Raw genomic sequence first — 14922 nt, forward strand, 5'->3', positions numbered from 1 at the left:
CCCCCCCCGCTTGCTTCTCATGGTAACCACTCACAGCTGGGGGTCTCTGTAAGATTAAGCACGGCACGGGTAGTTGGGATTCGAAAAACATACTAAAATAGAAGCTGGAGATGAGAGACAGTGAGGGAAATTAAACCAACCAGAGGAAGTGCCTTGGGCAGCAGGACCCTGTGGGATTGCCTGGTTAATAACATCATCCTCTGTCCCTGCCTCACACGGGGAGAGTGCGGAGGGGCTGGGTTCTTAAGCACTGAGTTGCCAACGACCAGGAGGCTGGGGTTCCTAACAGCCAGCAGGACCTGCCTGGGAGCCTCTTGGGGCACAGAGGAAAGAGAGGGGCACTGGGGAAACCCCAAAATGCTCCCTTCCAGGCTCCATCCCCCTTACTGGCCTGCATTTCTCATGCTGACACTCTGCCTGGACCCCCTCCCTAAATGGAGTAAGTGTGGTATAGTGGGCAGAGAAAAGGATTTGTGAGTTCTATTTAAACCCCTGCTTCCCCACTCACTGGTGATGTGACTTTAATCTCCCTAAACCTTGGGCTCCTCATCAGTAAATGGAGATATGACCCCAAATTGTGAAGGTGGCTGGAAGTATGAGAAACCACAGGTGAGGTATACCAGGATGTATATACCACTCCATAGTAGCTACAATCACTCTGTTGATTCCACCCCAGCCCCCAACCCCACTTCACACCCGGCGTAGTAGAACAGTTTTAATGAACCAATTAGAACCAAAGCAGAAAGTGCAAAAGAAATGAACATTACGCCCCCAAATTGTAAGTTTCTCCAGGGCAGGAATGGGGCCCGCTCTCCTCTGTCTTTGGTGCTCTAATGCTTGTTACTGGTCTGTCTGTCCTATGACTCCCAATCAGAAGAATGGAATATTCTGTTCTAACAGTGCTCATCTTACAAAGCACTTTGAATTCCCCGATGTCATTTATCACTCATGTATTCATTCATTCCTCAAATATTTACCGAGCTTTACTTTGTGCAAGGCTCTTCCCACACGCTAGCCCTGAGTGACAGGGGACAAGAGGGATTATTCTTCCCTTTGGGAGACAATGATGATGATGATGTTCATAATAGCAACAGTAATACGAGCAGTTACTGGGCGCCAGGCACCACTGCTCCCAGCCTCTACGTGTCCTAACGCCGTTAATCCTCACAACAGACCTAGACTCGATTATTATCCCCTTTGACACATGAGACAACTGAGGCGCAGAGAGGTTAAGTGACTTTCCCGAAGTCATGTAGCTACAAAGTGCAGAGGCAAGGTCAGACCCAGCCAGGCATCTTGCCCACGGGTTTGCATCACCTGTTGGTCAAGAGAAAGACAGGAGACTAAGGACAAGGGAGATTTAGTGATGAGACCTGGAATTCAGTTGAACTGTGGTCATTCCAGTCACCTTGTGAATCTCCCTTTAGGTGACAACAAGCCATAAATGATAACATAATCTGTTCTCCCTGGGAGAATAAACCCTTGCTCCTGCCAGGCTTTCGTGTATCATTTCAATTGCAAAGTCCGAGGTGGAGAGTTCCCCCTCCTTTTTTTTTTTTGTGGTACGCGGGCCTCTCACTGCTGTGGCCTCTCCCATTGCGGAGCACAGGAGGCTCCAGACACGCATGGCTCACGGGCCCAGCTGCTCTGCGGCATGTAGGATCTTTCCGGACCGGGGCACGAACCCGTGTCCCCTGCATCGGCAGGCGGACCCTCAACCACTGCGCCACCAGGGAAGCCCCCCTCCTTTTCAGACCTAGTGCTGATGATACAAGCTGCCTGCAGTCTGGGGAGCCACCCCAACTGGGAAGTAACTACGCATTGGCATCTTCCAGACAACTGTGAAGAGCCCTGGACCCTGCAGCTTTATGCCATCAGGTCAAAGCACCGACCTCTTGTTACCCTCCCAGGAGTCAAAGGTCCTTGGAGCCCCTACAGGAGAAAAATCTGCATAATCTTAATTAACAAAGAGATTTTTTAAAACTTCCCGCTTCCCACAGATTTATAGGGAGGGTGAAATTAAACACCACTACTAAAACTGGCTATCAGGGCATCTCGTTAGTGCTAATGTTCACTTATAGTTTGACTTCCCAACATTTAATTTTTTTTTTTTTGGTGGGGGAGAGGGACTGACAATTTAAGACCCAGAAAGATGGTTTTACGACTGGTGCAGCCATAAATCAAACTTATAAAGTTCATAAAACTTGTTAAAGTAAAAAATGGTTTAATAGGAATGTTTTATGGCTCATAACATTATTATGGCTGTTTTATTCCCTCTGCATTAGGAGTTTAATTGGATCGCCACAATTCTGGGGATTCTCTGTTTTTATTGGATGGAGGGTAACCTTAAATGAAAATGGCCCCAAATGTCTTCAATATGGCTCCTCATTTATCAGCCCTTTCCCTGCAGGCTGGGTGCTGAGCCTGGGCACCCTCACAGGGAACAGGCAAGACGCCTTCTTTCTTGCTGACTCCCCAAGAGCAGCTGCCTTGTGGTGAAGCTCCTCAAGGTGACTGGGCCATTATAGGACCCAGGCCGGAAAGAAATCAGAACCAAAAGGAAAAATGGGCTTCAGACCAGTGTGTCTTGAAATAAAATCCCAAATTAGGATGCAATGAGGAGAACATGTGCTCTGGAGCCTGACAGTCCGGGCGACAAATTTTGGCTCTATCACGTGTTAGGTGTGCAAACTTGAAGGTGTTGTTTAGCTTCTCAATGCTTCAGTTCCTCATCTCTAAAATGGGAATAGTTGTATGTAACTCACAGAGCTCAAGGCAGGCTGGGCTACACTAGCTCCCTCTAATAGAAATACAATGCAAGCCACACGTATAACTTTACATTTTTTACTAGTCACATTTAAAAAGTAAAAATAAGCAGACGAATGTAATGTTAATGTTTTATTTAACACAACTGATCTAAACTAATTGTCATTTGACTATGTAATCAATATAAACATTATTAATGAGACAGTTTGTATACTTTTATTCATCCTAAGTCATTGAAATCCAGTGTGTATTGTACATTTATAGCATACCTGAGCTCAGACACTTACAGGGCATCTCCCTTTGGACTGATTGGATTGCAAGAGCCCAATAGCCACAGGTGGCAAGTAGCTACAAGATTGAAAAGCAGGAATTGTTATTTCTAGCATTGCTGATCTCCTTATGCTCTACCTAAACCCATTCCATAAATTCCTAGAAGTACTTGACAATTTTATTCCCCAAGATACCAACATTCACCTGAACTGTATCTCTCATACCCTTCCCAGGTATCAGACAGATCGGTGGTGGCTCTGGTCCCCAAACAGACCTCCTCCTACAACATCCCTGCCTCTGCCAGTATCTCCCGGACGTCCATCAGCAGATACGGTGAGGACCAGAAAGGTAGCCTGGGCAGCCAGTGGAGTCTTCTGTGACCCCCAGGGGCTACTCACCGTCCCTGCTGACAGCAGGAGCCCCGTGCTGCTGCCAGCCTGCAGTCAAAGGCTTCCCTTTCCCCCTGGACCAGTCATCCTCGGAGCAGGCTGTCTCCTCAGAGCTGTGGCAGCAGGTGGTACCCGGCACCTTTCCTTTGATAGCCCAGGTCTGATGAAGGAGTTTGAAGGGCCCACACCCAGGGAGGCTCTTGGATGGGGGGTTCACATAACCCAGTCCCAGTTTATGCTTATCATCCTGACTGAATTATTAACAGTGCCCCCTTTAGCTCTCAGTCATGTCCCAATTTGGGCAATCAATTGGCCATCCTAGCCCTTCCACCCCTGAGGAGTGCTAGGGCCCCCAGTGCCCTCTGGACAATGAGGTTGTGGTGTTTCACTCTCTCTGACTCTGTTTCCTCTGGTTCTGTATAGCACTAGGCTTTGGGCTGTCCAGCTAAAGGACACCTCAGGACTGAAGCTGGCAGCTGCAAAAGGGGCTCAGACAATTCTATATTCTGGGCCCCAAGTAAGAAGGAACTCATCAGCTCCCGAGAGGGAGCAGTTCCACTCACAGCCCTTAGTATCCAGACTTTTATTAAAGCCCCTATGAGAATATCTGGTTGACATTTTACCTATTGATTGTTCTTTGCTGGAAGCATCCGGGAATGAGGGACTCCCAAATTCCCAAGGGCCACTCCAGCCCACAGAATTTCTAGGTCCTCTTTTTACAAAAATATTTCAGGCTGTTCTCATGCCAACCAAGGATCGATAAAATAACCCACCAAATATGAAACCCCAAGGGTTCCCTTCCGATTGAAACTGGTTTATTCTGAGTGAGTGCAGCAGGTGGGCAGGGATTCTAGAAGGATTCTACAAGCCAGGATGATGCAATTAGTCGCTCACAGGCCTCCGCTGCCCCCTTCTCCTCAGACTCCTCCTTCAGGTACACAGGCAGTCCTGACAGCCTGCGGTCTCGGGCCCCCATGATCACCCCAGACCTGGAGAGTGGGGTCAAGGTGTGGCACCTGGTGAAGAACCACGACCATGGGGACCAGAAGGAGGGTGACCGGGGCAGCAAAATGGTGTCCGAGATCTACCTGACCCGGCTATTGGCCACCAAGGTAATTCCTGCCCTGCCCAGCCCAGGGAAGCCCCCTCAGAGAGGTGTGTCCTACCCCCGACCCAGCCCACAGCATAGAAAGGACAGCATGGAGTCTGTCCTTCAAGGTAACGCATTTGGACAAGCAGGTCCAGGTCTGGGGCAGGCTTCCCAGGAGATCAGGCCACTGCTGTTCTCTACCCTTTGGCAAAAATCACAATGACATCTTTCCTCCTAGCTCACCCTATAGGACTGCCATTATTCCTTAGAGGATCGACGCTCTCACCTCGGGCCCCTACACCCCTTAGGAAATCACTGGGGTTTTTTATTGGTATTAGATGGACAGATATGCCAGCTTCCTCCATCAGTGCCTTTTCTACCCACTTTCTGGCCACAATGGGAGGAAAAGCATGAAGGCCTGGCCCTTCTGGTATCCAAGAGAAGGCTTCCCCTTCCCCGTCCCATCTCATCTACCCCCAGATGCTAATGGAAGCGAGGCAGCGGCAGTGCTGGAAGCTATAATGTAAAGCTGTGTTCTAGCCTCCCTAGGAGAGAAAAGTTTGCCCATATATGCATAGCAATCATCCAGCCCGTATTTGCCAGGACTGTCCCCCACTGACCCCACAGAAATGTGGCTGAAATTCTAATACAGTTGCATCTCAGATTTGCTCCCTGAAGTGCCTCAGAAATACACCATCAGACCATGCGTCTCAAATTTTGCTTTGCCTAATATGCTAATAAGAGACCAACAAAGAGACACCAAAATGTTGGACATTTTCCTGACCTTCAGAGGTGATTTTTGAACGAGCAAACTGTGGGCCCCAGGCCCAGCCTTGTCCCTGCCCCAGGTACCCTCCAAGGCCCTGTGATCAGGGCTGTGTCTCAGTGTTCTTGGATCTGGACCCTTCACCCAGTCCCCACTCCAGACACTGCTTATCCCAGGCCACTAACATGGTGAGCCCTTCACACCTTCCTGTGAGACCCTCTGCAGTCCTGCCCTGCTCCCGCTGGAAAGGTCCAGCCCTCCATTTTGTTCTTTAGACACCCTCTCGTCCCAGCCTGTGCCCTTCATTCCCCGTTGGAAGCCTGGGCTCAGAGCATTTGCTGTCTTCAGTCAGACTCCCCACACCCACACCCGCCTGCCATGGACACAAGCAGAAATGTAGCGTGTGGCCGCAGGTTGGAGGAGGTTCTTGCCAGGAATCTGCAGCCCATTCAGTCCCTCCCACCTCCCTAACACCCACCCCCACCCCCACTCCCACCACACTCTCTGCACAGCCTGGCGTTGCAGACAGATTTCCAAGGCAGGATCGGTCCAAGGCACCATCTGGTCTGCCCGCCTGCTGCCCGTCCCCCTCCCCCACCTCATACTTTCCCACCACCCCTCCGCCAGGGCACCCTGCAGAAGTTCGTGGACGACTTGTTTGAGACCTTATTCAGCACCGTGCACCGGGGCAGCGCTCTCCCCCTGGCCATCAAGTACATGTTTGATTTCCTGGATGAGCAGGCAGACAGACACAGCATCCACGACACAGATGTGCGGCACACCTGGAAGAGCAACTGGTAACCCCCCGGGGAGCCCAGGGAGAGCTGCAGCCTGGCGAGGCTGCAAGCTGCGGGGCGTGAGAACTAGCAGGGACCAGGGAGATGGGCGGAGCCTGTTCTCTGCTGTGGCTGAGTAATCCAAGGCTCCTGGGACAAACATGCTCTGCAGAGCAGATGTGGTCCCCAGGCACCAAGTGGGCCCTGCCGGGCATAGAGCCTGGCACCAGGACAGAGCTCTGCCCTTCCAGACTCAGAGCCTTCTCCGGGACGTGCCTCGTCCTCCCTAACTTCTGGTTCTTAGGAAAGGGAGCTGGAGGAACCTACACAAAGAGCCACGTCTGAGACCTAGCAGCAGAGCTTCACAGACAGGTGTTGTGGGGCATTCTGAGCACAGCAGAACCTAAGGCGCTTCCTGAAATGGGGAAGCCCTGAATTAAACTTAGACCCTGGGGAAGTTGGCCAGTGCTGGGAGAGAGCTTGCACCTGCTGTAGACTTGAGCCCACCAACTACGAGGTTGTCATTGCAAACGTGATCCCTTAAGGCCAAGTGATTACCCCGGCGCCATGGCTTTCAGGAAGCAGCAGGCAGGACGTCCTGCAGGCGTGACTGGCTCCCCTAAGGTAATCTCCGCAGCCAAACCCAGCAGTGGGAGAAACAGCTCCTGCGGGCTCTTCACGCAAGACTTTTCTCTCCTGGGTTTTGAACCTGGACCACAGACCACGCTGAAGACTGACTTTCAGGTCACGAAGGGCCTGGCCCAGAGCTGGAGTAAACGCCTTCCTTCAGGAAGAGAGCACAGGGAGGGGAGAGAGGGGGTCCAGGCATTTGGGTTGGGCAGGCAGCCCACACAGCTGTCTGGAGTCAGCCATCTCCTCGGAAAACAGAGCCGGCACAGATGGGCCCCGGCTGTTATTTGGGAATCCAAAGTCCTAGCAACCAGCAAAACACTTCGGAAAAACCCAACCCCAAACCCCATATATTGCTTCTTTTCCGGGGTGTTGTGGTTGCCAAGCGCTCCAAAATCTGCAGCTTTGATCACAGTGGAGCGAAGTGAAGAGGCTGTGGTGGTCGTGGGGTGAGGAGCCTCCAGTGCACGTCACTGGGACAGGCCTTGCATTCATCTGCATTCCCAGGGCCAGGGACATGGCTGTTCCCTTCGCTTAGGCGGATCCTCAGTCCAGCGCTGGGAGTGGCAATTTCAAGGGAATCAAGAGAAAGTTCTGGGTTATCGCCATCTCTGTGCCCTCTGTTTCTGGCCAGGCCCAAGTCATACAAATGCTCTGCCGTGGAGAGCAGACTCTGGAGTTGTGGTGGGGAGAGTCCCCTTAGCCAGACCTCAGGTCCCTAGTGTCCCAGGAAAGATTATTAGAAGCTTGCTAAAGCTGCGGGGGGAAGAGGAGGTAGAAGAGAGGAGTCACCTCTCAGCCCAGGCCACTCCCTCCAGGTTAATGAAAGTGAGTGATCCCGTTGCATTTGGAAAGATAAGCAGAAATCATAATGGGAGGACTCGCAGTGGGCACAGCTGATCTTTCCCAAGACTTGGCATGAACTGAGACATTTGGGAAAGTTTGGGGTCCAGGAGAATCGAGAGAAAATGAAGGAGATGGGGGAGGTAGGTTGGATGGCTGAAACATCTCGGGCCCAGAGGACAAGCCGGGGACAGGGCTCATTCCACAGAGGATCCAAGTTAAGGGCCTGCAGGCAGCTGGAGGAGAGGGCCAAGCTGGAAAAGGCGGCAGAAACAGCAGCTGTTCTGGTTTTGAAGGGGAGCGAGTGGGCTTATCCTCCTCACGGCCTAAGGAGCAGCGGAAAAGCATTCTCCTCCGATTATAAATTCCCAAGTTGCAGAAAGAACTCTCCCAACCACTGATCAGCTCCTCTTGGGGTGGGACAAACTCGGAGTCCTAGTGAGGCATTCCCAGCGTGCCAACAACGGCCTCCTCTCCTTCCTCTGCCCCTGACCAGATCCGAGAAGGCCCCGGGGAGAGTCGTGAAAGAGCTGCCCCCAGGGGAGCCCATTCCTCATCCCAGCCAGGCCGGGCCAGCCCTGGGAAGCCGCTGGGCAGCCGGGCTGGGTGGGGAGCACAGGTGGCGCCCTTTGTGCCCACTCGGAGCCCGTGCTGGGGCTGTCGCTGCATCCTTCTGGATAATGGCCACAGGCATCGGGAAGGGACTCTGGGAGCCCGGGGGCTTTGTTTGAAGCTCTGAGAAAACTGTGCAGCCCTCTGTACTTGGGCTTCCCTGGGGACACAGAGGCCTTTGGAAAAGACCTCCAGGAGGGAACGAAGCCACCCACGCCCACCTCTCAGTTGTTAGAGAACAGGGTCAGCACCCCATTAGGACGCAATAGTGCCTCTCCTTTTCTCCCAGCATCAGTAACAGCTTAGCCTAAATTGGCAGCCCTGGCTGGACCAGTTTCCTGTGACTTCATTCTCTGGCCCTTCGAGAGAGAATTTGGCATTTGTGGGGGAGGGAGGAATGTTAGTGAACAGCATGGGGCACAGCCAAGGTACAGCCCTGAGACTCTGCTCTGCTGTTTCCTACAGCCTCCCTCTGCGCTTCTGGGTGAACGTGATCAAGAACCCCCAGTTTGTCTTTGACATCCACAAGGGCAGCATCACGGACGCCTGCCTCTCTGTGGTGGCCCAGACCTTCATGGACTCTTGCTCAACATCAGAGCACCGGCTGGGCAAGGACTCCCCTTCCAACAAGCTGCTCTATGCCAAGGACATCCCCAGCTACAAGAGCTGGGTGGAAAGGTCAGTAGCACCCTCAGGACAGGCCCGTGGCCCTGAATGCCTGCTGCATTCCCTCCTCTGGGCTTCACTGACCGAGGACTCAAAACCACGCTTGTGGTGCCTTTGGGGCCTTACGCTCACCTGTCTCTTGTCCAAAGTTACTGCTGGGGGAAGAAAGGGAAGCTTTGTACCCTTCAAGTCAGATCATTAGCATTCTAATTACCATTTATTGAGCACATGCTAAGCACCCAGCACTGTGATAAAGATGTTGTATGTATCACCTCACTAAAATATCCAGCAGAGTTGTAAAGTAGGTATTATTATCATCCCCATTTTACTGAGGAGGAAACTGAAGCACAGAGAGGCAAAATAACTTGCCCAAGGTCACACAGCTAGCAGGTAGCAGAGCTGGAATTTGAATACAAGGAGTCTGGTCAGAGTCTGGGCTTTTAACTACCCTGGAAAGTTAGTAGTTAGGGAGAACCAGTCTCCAGGCCCCAACCTTAGGGAAAACCAGCCTCCAGGCCCCAACCTCAGCTTGAGGGAAGAGGCCAGAGGAAGCTTCGTCAGAAGAGAAGTAGGGAAGCAGGAGCAGTTGGGACAACTGTGGTCTCAAGGCTTCTGGGGCCAGGGTAGGTATAGGCAGTGTTTGCTGAGTCCCCACCAAGGAGCCTGTCCTCTGTATGGCAGATACTACGCAGACATCGCCAAGCTCCCCGCCATCAGTGACCAGGACATGAACGCCTACCTCGCCGAGCAATCCCGCCTGCACGCCGTGGAGTTCAACATGCTGAGTGCCCTCAATGAGATCTACTCCTACGTCAGCAAGTACAGCGAAGAGGTGAGTCAGGGCCCTGGGAAGGACACACTCAGGGGTCAAAGCAGGTTAAAAAGCAGGGCTCCATCCTTTAATAACAGCAACGGAGGGTAATTCAGAAAACACATTCACGGAGTCAAAAAGTCATCACCATGCTTTTAGAAGGCAGCCTATCCTCTCCTGATTCATTCAGTGCTTTCTTACACCTTCCATTGTCTTACCCTCATTGTTCATGCAATACATAACACCTTTATATAATAATGTAATTGTTTTTCAGTTCAAAGTGTACGATTAATTTCATCCATTCTTAAACGATGAATCAGACTATTCTTTGCAGTTGGGCAGATGCTGTCAGTTACATTTCAGACAGACAGGTGGACATGACTAGATCCTGAAGAGGACAGCTCCAGAGAATTCACAAGTCATGCATTAGCATTGTACCCGAACATAATCGTAGTAATAATAATAGCTAACGCATAGCACTTGCTATATGCTAAATGTCGTTTTAAATACTTTAGATATGTACATACACTCACAGACATGTATGAATGACATATGTATTCAATTAATCATTTACATTATTTAAGGTTATATTCATTAGGGCAGAATGGAAAGGCAGGTAGAAGGATATAGGATTCTGGAAAATGGCCTCTTCCATGCTGAGTGCTGAGTCTGCCCCCGGCTTTGCTTTTGTTCCTCAGCTCATTGGGGCACTCCAGCAGGATGAGCAGGCCCGGCGACAGCGGCTGGCATACAAGGTGGAACAGCTCATAAACGCCATGTCCATTGAGAGCTGAGCGATGGAGCCTCCTGTTCCTGGGAAGAGGGACCCGTGAAAGCTGTCACACTGGGCATCTCAGAAGGAAGGACAAGTGAAGGGGATCAGGCCCCAGCGCTTGCTGTCCCCTGAGACCCCCTCCCGGGGAGAGGGGAGGACCCCTCTCCCCACGCCAGCCAAGTTTCGTCACAGCCTGTTCCTGCAGGGAGAGACCAGGGGTGTCATCCACCCCATCCCCCCGCGGCGAGGACGAGAGGGACGCCAGGACCCAGAGGAGGTGGCTCTTCAAGCTGAGAGGCACGGCTGGGCGCCGTTCCGCCTCTGCGACTGCTGCTTTGCATGAAAACTCATTCAGTGTATATTGGGGAAATGATGAGAACTTTATTTAATTTTTTTTAAGAAAAAGGAAAACCAGAAATAAAACAAAACAAAAAGCTTCCCTGTTCATCCCGTCCAACTTTCGTTTAATTCTGATTTCTGTCCCCCTTCCTTCTTTTACCCCTGTCCCTCCTTCCTCGTATAACTCCTGGTTCCCAATGCCGGAAAAAGCCTACAGAGAGATGCTGAGAGAAAGCAGAGGGAAAAATGATTGTTTCCTTAACTCTGGAATATTGTTTTTTTTAAAAAGTGAGGAGGAGAAGAATGAACACGAGTTGGCACCAAACACTTCGCAAAAAGAGAGGCCAGTGAAACCTGAAATTATCCCGGCAGCCGTAAGAGGTGGGGAAGGACTCACTAGCCTTTGCACAAATGGCAAAGCCATCGAGTGGCTCCACCTGGCTGACTGGAAACAGCTTTACATACGCACACCTGTGTATTCTCATCTCCAGAGGACATATGTGTCTGTAAAGTACCAACGCTTTTTGCTACTGTTTGGTGGTTTTGTTTTATTTAATCCCAAGCCTCAACAAATGAGGAGCTGATTTCGGTACTTTTCCTTTGGGTTTCCCTAAAGTTACTACCAGAAGTGGGGGAGAGGTGGGCCTCTCCCAGACCAGAGGCCTGGCCTCCCCGAGGATGCTGGGCAGCTCTGCCTTACATCTGTCACTGTCATAAACCAGGCACCCTGGGGAAAGGCCTTGGAGGCGCGTGGGCCAGGCCTCCAGGAGATTCCGTTTGGGAGCTGACCTGGGGATATGGGTGTTTGGCTTTGGATTCTGCTCCAATCCGCCAGTGGTTTCTTGCAATTAAAAAGAAAACAAAAATCAAACACTGTTTACAGCAAGAAATACTTGAAGAGCATAGGTTCGAGAAGCTGCGGTATTTATTGTTGTGCTTTCTGTCTTTTATTCTCTCATGCCTAGAGAGGGGAGACAACCCTTCGCTCGTATGCGGAAGCTCCTGATCGTCTGAGCACTGGCCTCGGTAGAGATGACTGTAGCATCCCCATGTTATGTCTTCTTCGGCCTCTCTTTCTGCCTCTCATGTCCTTATGAGTTTGAAGGACAAGTGGGCAGCTTCTCTGTCTCCTGCTGACACCTAAATCTAAGGATGACCATCCGTCCTGAGTGTAGTTTCCAAATAAAGAGACCAAAGTTCCACACCCTGGTCCTGAGGCCCCATGGAAGGCAGTGGGAGGCATCCAGAGGAAAGCACCTCCGCTGGTGCAGGACCCTAGTGACCGGACAGCCACCAGAGTTTCCGGGCCTCCCACCCTGGCAAGAATCCAGGCAGCCAGCTCCAACTTCTCCGCAGGCAGCATCGGAGTGAGTGTGAAGGAGGACAAGAGAAAGGCAAAGGGGTGGGAAGGGCGGCAGCAGGAGAGGACCAGCCTACCCTTCCCACCTTCTACTTTACAAGGGGCTGCGATGCTGGGAATCGGGACCAGCCACCCGCAGCGATACCAGACCAGGGTCATTTCCTCTGTAATTAACTCTGGGCCCTGGCTTCTCTGTGCCCTGATTTACCTCCAAACACTTCCAATTTCCAAAAGCTCTGCTGACCACATTGGATTGCCAAGAAAGGGCCGGTGAGGGGGGCGGGGTAGCTCTGAGGGCTGGCTTCCATCGCTGGGGTGTGGCTTTGGATCACTGTGCTAACCACACAGCAGACATTGCCTGGTCGCCTCAGCTCCAGTTTCTTGCCTGAATGCAGCAGACAAATGGGAGGAGAAAAGCATTCAGCAAAATACTCAGGAAACTCGCTGTTTTCATTATAATTCACAACCAGCCATGTGAAGGCCACTTTCTTCTGATAATCCACTTCTGTTAAAGTTTCTCTGGGCCCCATTAATAGCCTGAAAGAAATACTAATGACTGGCCTTCTGCACTAAGCCAAAGTGTTTGCTCTTCATATACCCAAAGCTTATCAGCTCAGAGCCCATGATTTATGGAGATGAAAGGCGAGGAGATAACGGCAAGAGGAACGTGAGCAGGGGGCTCTGTGCTGCCCACAGAAAAGTGCAGCCCACGCTCATTTTACTTCTGAGCTCTGAATGAAGGTTTTCTGATCACACCACTGCTCAGACTGGCATCCTGGGCTTTGCCCCACCAAGAAGTAAAAGTTAGACATCTCAACTGTGACCTGTAGGCATCTACCGGGGTGTCTCCCAGCACCTACTTTTGGTGACCATTCACCACCCTTGGGGATGCTTCCTTGAAGGTTTTGGAGGAGTGGGAGAATGATGGAGGCATGGCCGCTTGGACAGTGGAGAGGAGAGGCGCCAGAGCTGGCCTGAGAAGCTCGACCACATTTCTCAGGGTTCCATGAGAGAGCTGGGGAATGTGGGCTGGCAAAGGTTGTGGCACAGGGGCGTCCCTAAGGAAGGAATTAAGATAAAGGAAAACTCGACTGGACTCAAGTCAGGCCATGAGGGTGAAAGGATGGAGAGCCTTGCTTGGCTTTGGGTCACCAAGAGTGCATGCCCTGTGGGATGGGAGGGGAGGGAGTTAATTGCCCTCTGTCCTCACTGTTATCCGATGTAATGTGAAGATATTTTGGCCTTGTGTAAGGGATAAGTATTAAAGTCACGTTCCCTCCCCCACATGAAGTCATCCATCTTGGAGGGAGGCAGAGAGGGACTTCTCTCTCGAAGGTTGATCCAGCTCCGTTTTGTTTCACTGGTCTGCACAAGAGACAATCTTCTGGAAAAGGGAAAGGAAAAGCACCCCATAAATGTGCTTGGCAAGACAGAGGGTGCTCACACACAAGACAGAGATGCACAAGCTGTCCATCTTGGTGGAGTGAGTCCCTCCAGCTGGCCTGCTGCTGCCTACCGCCCAGCAGGGGCTCAGGTGCTTCTGTGCTTGCCCTCCTACAGCTCTCCACAGCCCATCTCTCAGAACCATTCCTGATCCACTACTGGCAGAGAGTTCCCCCTCCTTGAAAAGTTCAGTCATTAGAAGCACGGATCCACTGGGAACCTCACTCGCGGGAGGGAGCTGTTTCCTGTATTCATTCATTCAGAGAACATTCCTGCGCTAACACTGTTTGCTAGGCCCTGCTCCAGGTGCTAAGAAACAGCAACAAACGAGACCAAGAAGGGCCTTCTTCTAGCAAACTGACATTCTTCGGGCTGCTGGTTCCTGCCACCAACTTAGCCCGCATAGCTCACCTCCCAGACCTGCAGAGGGCACAAGTTTTGTAGAAAAGGGAGCCAAAAGAAGGAAGAAAGCCGACCAACCCAGCTGCCTTACCTCGTTCTGGGGACAGTCCCGAGAGCCATGAGAGCCTTTCTCGTTCCCACCGCCGCTGTCTCTTCTGGTGGCACTTCCCCTGCTGCTTGAGCTCCTGGCCTCCCTTTATTTCTACCAAACGAGGACAAGAAATAGCAGTCGAGGCCCCTGGCCCCGCTGAGCATGAGGCAGAAGCGACGGATGGGTGAGCTGGACTACAATGGTCTGGGCAGCACAAATTGAGAGTGTTTGAAAGCCTCTGGCTGATCAGTCCAGGTGCATCCCAGTTGCCACACTGCCCCCATTAACCTTCAGCCAGTAGATACTGAGCGGGCAGCTGCCCTCGGGCAGGCCACTGTTCCCAGCCACGCTGTCCTGCCTGAGGTTCCTGGGCCCTGGCCGCTGGCAGGAAAGAACTGAGCCTCAGTGATGGGGGCTCTGTGGGTGAGAAAATGCAGAGGAGTTTAGTGGACACAGGGCCGTGGGAGCAGGTCCTCTGGGGGGACTTGGGAGGTGAAGTTCAGGGCCTTCTGGTGCCTTGTCTCAGGAACACACTTTGAGAAGATGGCGGCCTCCTCTTCATCACCCCAGTCTCTCTTCCCTGTCTCTTTCCTTTCTTCTGGTTTCCCCAAGAATGAAGTTTTAGCATCTGGGGGGCTCCGTGATGCCAGGGATAAAAGATAAAGTTTCACCCTTGGTATTAGGGAGAACCTGGGGGACAGGGCCTCAGCACTGTCAGCAAACTGGAGATTCTGGGCCTTTCATGGACATGCCCATCGCATTCCCCTCACCCTAAAGGGACTCTCCCCTCTATCCTTTCTGCAGTGCAGCCCGTGCCTCCTGTCCTCACCTCAAGGAGATGGGAGGCATCGTCTGGATTTCAGTCAAGGCCCTGACTCAGGCCTCGTGTGCTC

General features: G+C 51.9%; 1 protein-coding gene across 1 annotated transcript in view; it reads left to right on the forward strand.

Annotated features, from left to right (window-relative positions):
* PLXNA2 (plexin A2) overlaps positions 1-10549 on the forward strand; it is a 221551-nt gene extending 211002 nt beyond the window's left edge. Inside the window, exons 28-33 of the mRNA XM_007451568.1 lie at positions 3270-3369; positions 4347-4537; positions 5909-6078; positions 8608-8820; positions 9490-9640; positions 10318-10549. Of these exons, the coding sequence (XP_007451630.1) occupies positions 3270-3369; positions 4347-4537; positions 5909-6078; positions 8608-8820; positions 9490-9640; positions 10318-10413 (921 nt within the window). The 3' untranslated portion in view covers positions 10414-10549. The remainder of the gene's footprint in view (positions 1-3269; positions 3370-4346; positions 4538-5908; positions 6079-8607; positions 8821-9489; positions 9641-10317) is intronic.
* Positions 10550-14922: the final 4373 nt, after the last annotated feature.

Source organism: Lipotes vexillifer, unplaced genomic scaffold (genome assembly GCF_000442215.2).
Source record: "Lipotes vexillifer unplaced genomic scaffold, Lipotes_vexillifer_v1.1 scaffold111, whole genome shotgun sequence".
Taxonomy (NCBI): domain Eukaryota; kingdom Metazoa; phylum Chordata; class Mammalia; order Artiodactyla; family Lipotidae; genus Lipotes; species Lipotes vexillifer.